At 39.6% G+C, this 12,730-nt stretch overlaps 2 protein-coding genes across 2 annotated transcripts; both read left to right on the top strand.

Moving 5' to 3' along the window:
• Nucleotides 1–2,050: 2,050 nt before the first annotated feature.
• LOC121606864 (epigen-like) lies at nucleotides 2,051–4,442 on the top strand. Its single transcript, XM_041937450.1, has 5 exons — nucleotides 2,051–2,182; nucleotides 2,366–2,494; nucleotides 3,043–3,163; nucleotides 3,336–3,494; nucleotides 3,830–4,442. The coding sequence occupies exons 1-5, from the start codon at nucleotides 2,149–2,151 to the stop codon at nucleotides 3,870–3,872; spliced, it is 486 nt and encodes a 161-aa protein (XP_041793384.1). The 5' UTR covers nucleotides 2,051–2,148; the 3' UTR covers nucleotides 3,873–4,442.
• Nucleotides 4,443–4,789: 347 nt separating this feature from the next.
• On the top strand, nucleotides 4,790–12,437 carry LOC121606863 (proepiregulin-like). Its single transcript, XM_041937449.1, has 5 exons — nucleotides 4,790–5,093; nucleotides 8,802–8,867; nucleotides 9,261–9,387; nucleotides 9,508–9,654; nucleotides 11,239–12,437. Exons 1-5 carry the CDS (start codon nucleotides 5,051–5,053, stop codon nucleotides 11,369–11,371), a joined length of 516 nt encoding a protein of 171 aa, XP_041793383.1. The 5' UTR covers nucleotides 4,790–5,050; the 3' UTR covers nucleotides 11,372–12,437.
• Nucleotides 12,438–12,730: the final 293 nt, after the last annotated feature.

Below are 12,730 nucleotides of genomic sequence, written 5' to 3'. Positions count from 1 at the left end.
CAGTTATTTATTTCAGAGTTCACTTTTTAAGAATTTAGATTAATATTTTTTCTACTGAAGTTGTTTTGGTTCATTTTTGAACATCCAGATTCACTGGAAAATGAATATTAAATAAAAAACAATGCTGTGCCAATAATATTTCTCTGTTGCTGTTATTTTCCAGATGTCTTTTTTGGCATTTTGCTTTCATTGCACATCTACATGGACTATGACATGCAACAATGCTCATTGGCTGGAATCGAACCGTTGACACTGTGGTCATGTAGTGTGCGCCTTGACCATTAGACTGGTGGGGCATCTCTTAATGTCTCTGGTATCAACCAAGACATTGTCACAACACAACATTCTGCTTAATCCATCTCTCTCAATCAGTCACACTCAGGAAACTTCGTTTAAAGTTTGCTGAAAGCAAAACTTAAACTATGATAGTTTTCCCAAAAGTTGTCATCAGCAATCAGAATAATCTGATTCTATGTTCACAGAAACATTTTGCAAATGACTTTAAATCAAGACACTTAAAGTATTGCTATAGTAATTTATAAAAGCTTCTCTCCACTGGCTTTGCAAAACTAATGGCATTCACATCAGCCTTAGCTGTACTTTGTGTTTGCCTTAACAACAAATATTAGCATGCCAACAGTCTTCATCAGTCATTTGTCAGTCATTTCTGTAAGTGCAGCCTCACAGAGCTGCTGGTGTGACTGTAGACTGTTGGTGCTGTTTGTGTCTCCTCTGATACACATGGCCTTTTAACCTGACATCGATAGGCTTCTTCAAGCCGCCATAACCCGCACAAGGCCGCTCTCCTACCACCATCAGCCTGACATCCTTTACTGGCTTACCGGCTCTGCCTAAAACAAATTAATATAGTTGGATGATATCATGCTGGAGCACCACAGTTTGGAATTAAATCCAAGAACTGCCAATTTCTTCCTCTGCTTATTCCACACAAACAGATTTTGCTGCATGCACAGTTCTTCCTGTAAAAAGCCTCATCGACACCAAATGTGAAGATCAGCAACCACAGACTTCACTGGAGCATCACAGTTTGTAATGTTTTATATGGTTATGAGAAATAAAAAGTAACTTCTGGGTTGCCAGGTTGTGGAAAGTCCGTGTCCAGCATGCTTACACTTGCTTTGTCCTTTTAGCTAGCTCTTTAATCCCTCAGAGGGACTCCTCCAATGGACAGTTCGACCACTTATTGAGCCTTTATTAATGCCTAGAATGACAGTCATGTGTTTATAGGATCTATTGTGTCATTAAAAGTCAATTGAGATTTGATTTTATCACCTAAGCATGGCGTCTGGCTCGCTGTTGCTGCGTGTCCAGATGGTAAACATTTAGACGGAGCAGTTCAGGCAAAGTACCTTAAAAGTAAAGCAGGTGTCAAGGATTTTCCACAGCGTGGCAAACCAAGAGTTATTCTTCTTAACGGCTTCTAACAGACCTGTGAAGCATTAGTAAGTGATTTATTAACCATTAATAGAGCTCATGCTTAAAAATGGATGCCTTAGAAAGTGGGACTGAGATTGCAATGAAATGACTGCCGGATTACAACCGGAGGCCAATCCTAACTTTGGCTGCCATCCAGTTAAGAATGCTTGACTTCATCCTCTATCCTCCACCTCTATTATTCTTATCTATGCATCTGTCCTCTCTTGGCATACATGAAGTTAAAGGCAGCCATGAAAAAAAACAAACTTCTGTAATCACCCCTCTGAGGAAATTTAGCCTTTCACAACATCTGTAACCCTCATGAAGCAACTTCTTAATGCTGCAAATGAGGTATTTGAGTGAAACTATCCATCTGCCAAGGGTTTGCGTGGGTTCAGAGACTTCCAGAGAAGAAATCAGGTTGAAAGAGCTTCTGGGTAACAACGCGCCCCCACCACCATCAGTAACCTCTCTGACTTTGCCTGTGCATGCAGGGAGTAGGTGCAAATAAAGGAAATGATGCAAATGGATTTTTGGAAGGAAATGCTTCTCATTTTTTCAAAAAAAAAAAAAAAAAAAATCTTTGCTTCATTGATTGGCTGTTGGTATCTTTTCAGTGTTTGAGAGTCAGTATATAGCTCAGCAAAGGGCTGCTGCAATGATCACACTACAGCAGAGGGAGTTGAGCTGAGGACATCAGACGAAGGCAAGATGTTTACACAAAGACAGACAAACCTGGAGAAAGGTAAGTTTCTGCCTCACTCTGGTGTCAGATTTGAAACGAGTAAAGTTAGAGAAGGCAGTTTGGTGTTTTTGCAGCACAAAGATTCACAAGAGAGCAAAAAAAAAAAAAAACCCTTTTCACAGTAAAATCTAATCATGATTTTAATTCTATTCATGTTGTGTTATTTCCCTCCATGTTTTCCAGCCCTCCTCTCCGCAGTGGCAGCGCTGCTTCTCCTGACCCCGGCAGGACAGTCTGCGATGACTGACGACCCGCAGACCTCAACAACTCCTGCCACGTCGAACTCGACTCTGACCACACAGCTCAGCAACAGTACGTGCCAACTTGAAGACACTGAACTGTGGAAAAGTGTTTTATCACTGATTTACCTCAAACCTATGGGGGCCTAAAGTTAAAAAATATGTTTATACATTCATCTAGTGCACACAAATGACTAACTTGTGCTCACAGGATTTAGATTCCTCTTATGCAAAGGATATCATTTTGGAGACTCCATGGAAATCTATGTAGGGAGCACTGGTCCCTGCAGGGGCTCAACAATAATCAACTGATATTAATGAATCCATGAAATGGCAAAAAATTGGCAGCAGTATGGGTCCCACCTCCTCTCACAAAGAAGAATTTTAGAATCAAAAGCATAGTCAATAAATTAATTACTTCATTTTTTGTTTTTGTCAGTTTTAATTGCCATCTTGTGTCATGTACCATGCGTGCATTTTGTTGATTGATTCATTAACTGATGATCACTTCACTCACCGGTTAGTCAGTCGGTCAGATAGTTAGTCTAGGCACCAATGATCCCCCATACTTTTGTGTTAAAATGTGAAAAGTGAAGCTACTCTCGCTCTTTCTCTCTGCAGGCAGTGTGGAGGAAATTCGGGCTCTGCACTCACACAGATCCTGTGGAAGCGAATATGCAAACTACTGTGAAAACGGTGGAGAGTGCATGTACCCCCAAGACAGTGACAAACCGTCTTGCATGTAAGAAGTGTTATCACACACACGCACACACATGCATGTTTAAGCCCGGCCTGTGGGTGTCCTGGTGTGTTTTTAGTTACGATCAGTAAAAACACTGCTTCATATCTACATGCACATGTTGGTTCGTGTTCGCCTTTGGAATGCACTCACATATTTCCTGTCTGGTCTGCAGCTGCAAGTCCTCCTACAGCGGGCCGCGCTGCCTGTTCTTCAGTGTCACTCAGAACACGAGCACTCCGCCTGAGGTGGAGCAGCTCATCGCCATCAGTTTTGGTGTAGCCATGCTCCTCCTTGTCCTCGCTATCATCATTTACTGTCTGGGCTACAAGAGGTGAGTATCTGCACATCATGTCTCCATACAGTGCTGTGCTTGTTTGAAGGAACAAACAAGTTCTATGATGCCATATTCTAGTATTACAATATAGTATCATAATAAAAGCATCAAAACATTTGTGATAAAACTTTTAGGGAAATTATTAAACTAATTTTCAAGAGATTACTCACCAAGTCATTGCATTTATCTGGGATTTCTTCAGACCATCATTGGCATGCATTGGTGTATTTACAGTTAGTTTTTACACTTTGGGCTTTTCACTCTGTGTGAAAAAACAACGCTTTGCAAGAAAAAGAGAATATGTTCTAATTCAGACGGTTTTTCTTTCGCAGGTGTATAAAATTACCACAACGGATCAAATCTGCACCAGTCTGAGTCATCAGTGGGACCCCCCTACAACTCACTGTTTATCATCATCTTCATCGCCATCCCTTTGGAAAAACATCAGCAGTGACACTCCATCGCACTGTGTAATCCACAGTTCTGAAGATTACCAAGCAATTAAGAAGATTAAGTAAATTAAAATGCGTCAGACCTGATATTTATCGCCTCACTGCCCTTTAAAGAATGAGGGAGAGCAAATATGACTATTTATTATAAATAGCAACTAATTTATTGAAAGTGTTCCATTTATTTAAGTTTTTGTAATAAATTTATGAAAAAGAGAAAATATATGTGTTGCTTGACTTTCTGCGGGTGAATAAACACACACACAAACACACAAAAGGTATTGCTTGAGAAGATGTTATGAAGATGTTTTTGTTAGTACTGAGTTAGTTGACTAATTGGGAGGCTTAAGAAACATTTTTATTTTGGCAGGAAATACTGCAGTTATCATTTTTGTAATTATGCCAAGCCAACTGTATTTATATGTATGATGTTTGAGTTTCATTTATTAGTTTGTTGAAGCCCATTAATCCACAAACTGTAAAAGAGCAACTGTGAGACTAACAGGCTCCAAAAAGTAAAAAAAAAAAAAAAAAAAAATCTAATTAAATAACATTTTATCACAAAGTTAACATGTACATGTTTTTAAATCAGCAACATTACCTCTGTCATATCACATAGAATAACCCCTAAATCCATAATAGGAGACCTTCTTCAATGGGATTTTGAATGAAGGGTTTTTACTTGTAATGGAGTATTTTTACATGGTGGAATAAGTACTTGAAATACTTCTTTCATCACTATTTATTACATGCACATCTTTGACTAAATACCGGACTTCCACCTGAATTTGAGGAGTCCCAGCAGTAATGAGAGGATGACAGTATCAGGACCAGCCCTTCCTTGTTCTTTGGAAAGGGCTGCCTGCAGGGTCTGCCTTTTTATTCAGACCTTTGAAGGGTGAAATTGTTTAAATTACAGGAGTCTGTCACCACACCCAGGCCGCAGGATCGAGCCCGTTGCTTTCCAGTGTGTCAGTGCCAGGACTCAGGCGCACCGCCGGCCCCCTTTTTACTTATTTTGACAAGTCGGAAGCGTCCCCAATCCAGACCGGCTCGTACCTGCGCGCCCACCGAGCCTCCTGTCTGCGACCCGGCGGCTCTGCGATGAAGCTGAGCAGCAAACCTTCAGCGCTCCTCTCGCTTATCGGTGAGTTGTTTCATTTGATCGTTTGAGAGGAAGCTTGGCACTTGTTTTGTTTTTTGACGCCGATTTGACGTATCGATCAGGTGGTAGACTGTCATGAATAACATCCTAGTTACTGTATAAAAAGTAACTAAGCACATTTACGCAATTACAATTTTGCCGCACTGCTGCTTTTGGGCCTACCTGAGTAGCTATTTACGTTTCATTTCAACGTTTAACGTGCTGTTGGGTAGTTCATGCAAATATCCAAACTGGGCAGATGTGCAAAATATTAATTTGCAAAGTAACCATGGCAACTATAGCTGCAAGATTAATGCAATGCTGTAAAAAAAGAGCAAAGTTTCCTCTCAGATGAAGTAGAGTAGAAGTATAAGGTATCATAAAATGACAATAATAAAATATAAAGTACAAGTATTTTAAAACTGTTATTGTTACTGAGGTACTAATATTTCCATTTTTTTCTATACAGCTGTAGTTAGAAGTACAAGTTACTACTTCTTTTGAGTATTTCCATCATGCTAATTAATACTTACACTTCACAACATTTCAGAAGGAATTAATGCACTTTTTACACCACATGTTACTGACAGAAGTTCAAGATCAAGATGTACAAAACATACAACTGATGCATTATTATATGGTTATATATAATTACTATATTAAGTATTTAAGAAGATCTCAACCTGTTGTATTAAAATGCTAATAAAACGTAATCCACTAATGAAATATGACAGGATCCATCCTGCTGTGTAATGAGTACTTTTACTTTTGATATTTGAAGTACACAGTGCAGATCATATCTCTCTGCTGATACTTTTGTATCAGTAGAGTATTCTTATGTTATAAAAATGATCCAAGGATTTCTGCCATGCTGAGAAATGTAGCTTATGTCAGATGAAAATATCTCCAAAGGGTCATACTTTCCAAACTTATGCATCAGATACTGTATCTGGACAGAGAGCATGGCAGCACCTGTGTACAGGAAATATGCAGCACAGTTACTTCGATCACCTGAACCAAAATCTAAAATGCGCGTTTGACTGTTGGACCTGCGTGAGTAGAGTATTCTACATGGGATTTTACTTAGTAAAGGATCTGATTTCCTTCTCTACCACAGTTATCACCAATAAGCCTGATTCTTAAGTTTTTCAGAAGTTGACCTTAGTGGAAGTTTTGGAGTCAGATGAAAGACGCATACCTGTGGTAGTGAGCTGACGCACATGCTGAGCTCAGAGCCTGAGGGATGCTGAAGGATGTTGGCAATTAAGCCATGAATAGAAGATTTACTGTTTGACAGCACATGCGGTCTGATTAAATCTGTCATTTGCTTGTTGCTCAGGTTCAGTCTTATCTATAAAATGTCACACAACACACCTAAGAAGGAATCAGTATATTCTAGCTTGTATAAACTGATGTGCAACCAGCAGTGGACGAAGAACTCAAACACTTCAGGAAACCACAGTGTCAAAATACTCTGTTACAAGCATTTAAATCCTGAAAGTATTAAAATTACTCATTCTGCAGAGAAATGTCCCCATGACTGCTATAATATTATTTCTGACATTATTAGATTGTTAATAGTGATGCATTAGTGTAAGCAGCATATTACTGTTGTAGCTGACTGGGGTTAATCTAGGTTAAATACTAGGTAATTTAGCACAGTGGTTCCCAACGTAGGGGGTCAGGCCCCCTCTGAAGGGTCACAACATTATAGTAAGGGGTCATGAGTGAGATGTTTAGAGGGGAAATCAGCTGTCAACAACTCATCCGACAATTAGACACTCATTCATTCGGACTCACAAGCCAAAAATGTTTAAAGCGGAGAGTCTTGGTAGCTGAATGGTTACAGCTCCTGCTGCATCCTTTACACCATATCGTACCCCTCTTTCTCCACATTTCCTGTCTGCCTCTTCACCTGTCACTATCAAATAAAGGCAAAAATCCCCCCCCCCCAAAAAAATGTTTGAACCACTTAATACTAATCTGCAAAATAATCAGCAACTGCAGTAATAAGATAAATGTAGGGCAGTAAAAAGTACAATATTTCCCACTGTAGTGGAGCAGAATGGAGATAGTAAAGTACGAGTATGTCAAAATTGCACTTGTGAGTACCACAAACACACTGTTAATTTCTCATTCGGATCTAGGAATTCATAGAAATCCAAAAATACCTCCTAAAATAAACCTTTTTTTTTTGTTTTGTTTTGTAGTAACTTCATGCAACTGCCACTTTGATTATGTGGGTGATATAAAGTAAGCTTGTTCTGGCCTTTGCCCTTGACGCTAAACATTTGTATTAACCTCATGATTCTGCAAACAGATGGAAAAATACAGGTGTAATTGTCCTCCAAATTAACGCAATGAGGTGAGACGGGTATCTGGATCATATTGGCTCTTGACACCATTGACAGAGTGAGTCAGTGATTAATGATATATATGGGCTGATCAAACAGCGATTAAGTAATACTGAAAAAGTTGCTTTGTCATCACTTCCAGCTCAAGTGCACTATGTACTTTACACCAATCAGCCACGTCAGAAACACCCAACAACCAGCCCGAGTCCTCACATCGAAAACACAGAGGAAAATACCTCTGCAGCCATAACAACAGACAGGAACAGAAACACAGAGAGGTGCAATGGCCAGGCTTTTATAGCAAGAATAACCAGATTCATAACCAGTCTTAACCAGACACATCTTGCATCCAGGTTCCTGTGTTTTTCTGTCCTGCCTGCAGGAATGTGGGCGTCTGCATTATGAAGTTGTGCAGGCTGGTACAGGCATGTGGGCTAGGCAACACGAGCCACACCACGTCAGGCCCTACTTGGCATAGTTTACACAAAGAAACTGACTGCCAATCAGACTTTTCTAGCCCAAAATGTTTTTTGTTTTTTTATCTCACGTTTATGGTTTTTGAAGTTTTCCTTAATGCTACTATGATGCTGAACCCAAACACACTCAGCAAACACAAGTCAGTCCCCCTGCTCGCATAAATTATCATGTTACAAATGCAAAACCCATTCATTTTTTATTGTTGATGTTCATTGTAAATCTAAAAGAAAATATTTACCTTGTCATGCTAAAGTGATGATCCAGGTCTGTGCTTGCATGTCAAATTCAGGCTTTTCTCAACAACAAACACTGTTATCTGTAATGACAAACGAAATTAGGTCACCGTGATCATGTTGGAAAACAGTATGTAAGATTTTCCTTAGGAAGATCTTACAGTATTTTTCCAACTGTTTGCAAAATCACAAGCAATTTTTGGCTTTGTGAAAAGTTGAATATGCAACACCCAGCTGGTTAACACAAATGTTCAGGGTCAGGGGCGAAGGTGAGCAGGGCTGCAGCAAGCTCACTTTAAATGACCCACATCATCAAGAGCAGCAGAGGAAAGGAAGGTAATGAAGGTCTAAGGAAGATCTTTCAGATTGAAACAATCAAATCTACACAAAACTGTGTTTGTTTTTCTGATTTCTCTCTCAGAATTCAGTTTTTCTTGCGAAATATTGGATAATTTTACATTTTCAGGCCCTAAACGAAGAGAAGATCACTTTTTTTTAGATTGATCACAACTCATAGATATGTTAGCCATGTGAAAAAAAGGCTGGGAACCAGCACTTGGTGGATTGTGTAAGTCCTAATGATAAATACTGACCTGCTGACCTTATATACAGTGTAATCAATGAGACAGTTTTTCTCTGCTCAACAGGTGTCATGCTGCTCTGGCCGTATGTTCTCACCAAGAGTGTCTCATCCAGGGCCTCTCTGTCTGCAGGTATTCAGCAAACCTTTTTATTTTGGATTTTCTACAATTACTAATCACTTTACTTGTCAAGTATAATGAATGTGCAGGGATTTGTCCTGGAAATACTACTGCAAACACATCATGCAACTGGGAGTAATGTCATGAGAGATATTATAGTGCAGATAGTATCATTTGCGTTCAGCATTGTGTGTTGAAGCTGCAGAGAGAAGTGTGTGTTGTAACAGTGATGACCTCTCCAGTGGTCTAACATAAATGAGGCATTTAAGGAGCTTTTAGCCTGCTCCTGTAGATCAGAGATATTGTGCAGTTCTGAAGATGTGTGTGAGAGTGCCATTTAGTTAAAAAGCTGCAGAGTGTCCTATGAAAAGGTTTTCAACAGCGGTCTTGTTTTTGGTGTTCCAGGGCAGGGAGAAGAGCGCCCTCATGTGGTGAAGCGGTCAACACAGACCTGCGATAGCACATTTGACAACTACTGCCTGAACGACGGCCAGTGCATGCTGCTGGTGGACATCAACGAACACCACTGCAAGTATGGCCCTGTGTGTGTGTGTGTGTGTGTGTGTGTGTGTGTGTGTGTGTGTGTGAGTGTGTGTCGGCTGCTCTTAATCATCACACATGATCACGAGTGACTCGTCTCTTTGTGTTGCAGGTGTGAGAGGGGCTTCTATGGCCCCAGGTGTAGCCAACCGGAGCTCGTCGTTCAGCCAATGGGAGAAGAGCAGATAATTGTCACTGTTTTCTGTGTGAGTCTGCTGATCATAGGTCTGTCTGGAGCTCTGTACTTCTGCTGCAAATGGTAAGGCTTGGATGAATGTGTGTGTGTTTGCTGTAGCAATGACTTTTACTGTGACTTTAAGCATTTCTGAGAGTTTGGTGTGTGAAGGGTAGTAACCACTAACTAACTGTACTGAAAAGCGCCTGTAATTGATGTTTCTAATAAATAGAGTATGAAACGACAACATAAAAACAATTTGACAATGTGAATTTGGTTGCTTGACGCTGAACTTAAAGAGAAGTATCACCTGGATCTTCAGCTCCTCTCAGCTTTATGGAGCTTTATAGTGAGTTATGCTCATTTAACCATCACCGCTCTCATGGCGTCAATTTCAGGCGCAGCAGGCAGCTGTTGTCAGCAAAAAAAGGCCCTAAAAACTCCAATGCACGCTACCTGGTTAGCACCAAACAGCAGACGCACACAGTTAGCCAGAGTGACAGTTAGCTGGTGATTTACAGATATTTCCTTTGGGAGTTGGTGGAGACCAAAAATGGAGCTTTGGAGAGATTGAATATTGGACTGACGTTCATCAACACAACCAAAAAGGAATTGCTCCGTAACAACTTGATGTGTAAAACAAATTCTGACTAACAAATTCATCATAACGACTTGATGATATGTCAGTGTTGTGTGTACAGTTTCCTTACACTGCCCCCAAGTGGGCAAAAAAACCCCCCAGTCATTGTAGTTTTAAGTACAATTTTGAGATACTTGTTCTTCTGTTACTTTATACTTCTACTCACTTATTATTTACAGCACTAAACTGAACTGATTGCTCCAGTTACTTTGCAGATTTACATGCTGCACACACAGCAAAAATATTCATCTTGCAAAGTATTTTTTGTTATTGAATCCTAAAAGTCTTATTTTTTTAAAGCAAGTGCAAAAAAATGGCATCTTGATGAGATAAATTCAACTGTTGTAATAAAAACTGTTTGGTTTTATGATTTTTACACAATAAGGCAACAGTTTTGTAGATTAAAAAGCAGCGAGTGTGCCTCCTCTAGCATCCTCAAACTCTTAAAAAGTTCTTGAAAAACGTTGATCTGTGGGAAGCACTTTGATCTAACTAGACTGGACTATTAATTAATAGACAGGTAGTAATGATCCATTGGCCTTTTCCAAATCTTCATTACCACTTTAGACTTTATTGTTTCTCAGAATTTCCTTGCAGCTTCTTGTATGTAGCTTCATGTTGCCCTTTTCCTTTCATTATAGACCAAATATAAGTAATTTTTTAAATTATTTTTTTAGGCGTTCATTTACACTGAAACTCCTTTTACTTTTTCTGCTGATGCATTCTGTTCTTGCAAATATGGTGTGACCATGGATTTGAGGGTGACTCAGACGCTGCCTTTCATCATGCAAAACCTGCAGGTGTAGCTCGTATTTGACGTAAAGTCTGCCACAACATCCTGTTTCATGCAGACACATGTCAGACCACAGATGATGATTATGATCTCAAAGCCATTTCTTTGGACATTTAATCCTGGTCACCAGCTCAGCTCAGCCCAAGGATTCTTCAAGGGTGGCACAATATAAAGTAAATGATTTGGTTAGCGCCTGTTTGAATAGACTGAAAGATGTTCTGTGTTGCTTTTACAGGTATAAGATTCCCCCGTCAGCAGAAGCGGCAGGGTTACAAAGGAGTCCAGCCTGTTTAGAGTCCCACACACACCCAGTGCATCCGCTGCTGGAAAAGGCAAACCAGGATTTTCCCAGTTTCATCCCACCATGACGTTACCTGACCTGCTTACACTCAGTGCCTGCTTTGCTGGATCGATCCTGCAGGCAGTCCTGTACCCCGCATGGCTTCGGATCACTTTATCAAGCGGGCAGATTGACACAAAGAGACTCAAACATACAGAAAGAAGCAGCTTTGCGTGCGCTGCGATTTTTGTTTCCCTCATGTTTGAAGAGATGAATGAGAAACACAAAAAAAGTGTCTGTGGGTGATACTACCCACAGTGACAGTGGCTCGTGGAAAACACATGGAGATTTTTTTTTTGACAGTAACATAATAATGATCAATAAGCAGTCATGCTGTAGTATCTTCATGTTCTTCAGGTTGCCCATCTCATCGCTTCTTTTAATGCAGCCTCGGAGATATATAAAAATTAAATGCATTAAAAGAGAAAATGATCAAATCTCACCCATGTAGCTGCTCTAAGTCCTCTAAGTTGCTTCCTCGAACACAGTTCTACGCTGTTTTATAGTTTTTTAATTTATATCTAACCCTCCTGCCTGGATTAGCTTGTATTTATTGTTGCCTTTTGCCCTTTGCAGCTATGATGAGTATTAAAAACACCCATGACTCTCATTAAACTGGCCACTGAGTGTAACAGTGCTGTGTTTTATTATGTGTTTAGTGAGAGAGTATCCTCATTTTGATAATTTATTATAAAGTATTAATGTGTACACTGGAATCTTCTCTGTTTTGGAAGCTCTGTCACAAAAATGAATGAATACAACTTGAATTTTTTTTACTGCTGTATGAATTTCCTTTTCTGTGTCACTGACTTTGGTATTCGTACCACATTGTTGTCTAAAGGGCTCAGCTGAAAGTCTTCACATTTCACCTTCTTCTCACGTCTTTGTACAGTTTTCACATTTTTCTGCCATGTGATGAACAGTTCCCTTGAAAGAAAATATCTCTCCTTACCAACGCGTGCTTGAACAAATGCTTCACTATTTCTGTACCTTTTTCTTATTTTTTTTACATGACTTGACATTATTGCAGAATTACTGTAGCTGTACATGTATTAGGAAAACATGTTAATAAAATATAAAGGAAAACAAATACATTTAAAATTTGCAGCTTGTTCTCCACTTGTTTAAACACTGACTTTTAGTTCTGTAACTCTTTTCTGGACTTAGGACACAAGTCTGTAGTTTTAACTGTGTTGTTCCCAGTGCATGAAAAAAAAGAAAAAGAAAAAAGTAGCTCCAGTGAGTAACATTATACAGTAAGTAAAAGTGAATCATCTGATAAGTGAGATAAGTTTCCAGATGTAGGTGACTGTGGCAGAGTGTGTCTCTGTAGCTAAACTGTAGCTCATTTACTTAGAGCTCTGCTTAAAAACTCAAGGTGTAGCTT

This window comes from Chelmon rostratus, chromosome 5 (assembly GCF_017976325.1).
Source record: "Chelmon rostratus isolate fCheRos1 chromosome 5, fCheRos1.pri, whole genome shotgun sequence".
NCBI lineage: Eukaryota > Metazoa > Chordata > Actinopteri > Chaetodontiformes > Chaetodontidae > Chelmon > Chelmon rostratus.
Note: the sequence above shows the minus strand (reverse complement) of the source record. Positions and strands in the feature narration are given on the sequence as shown.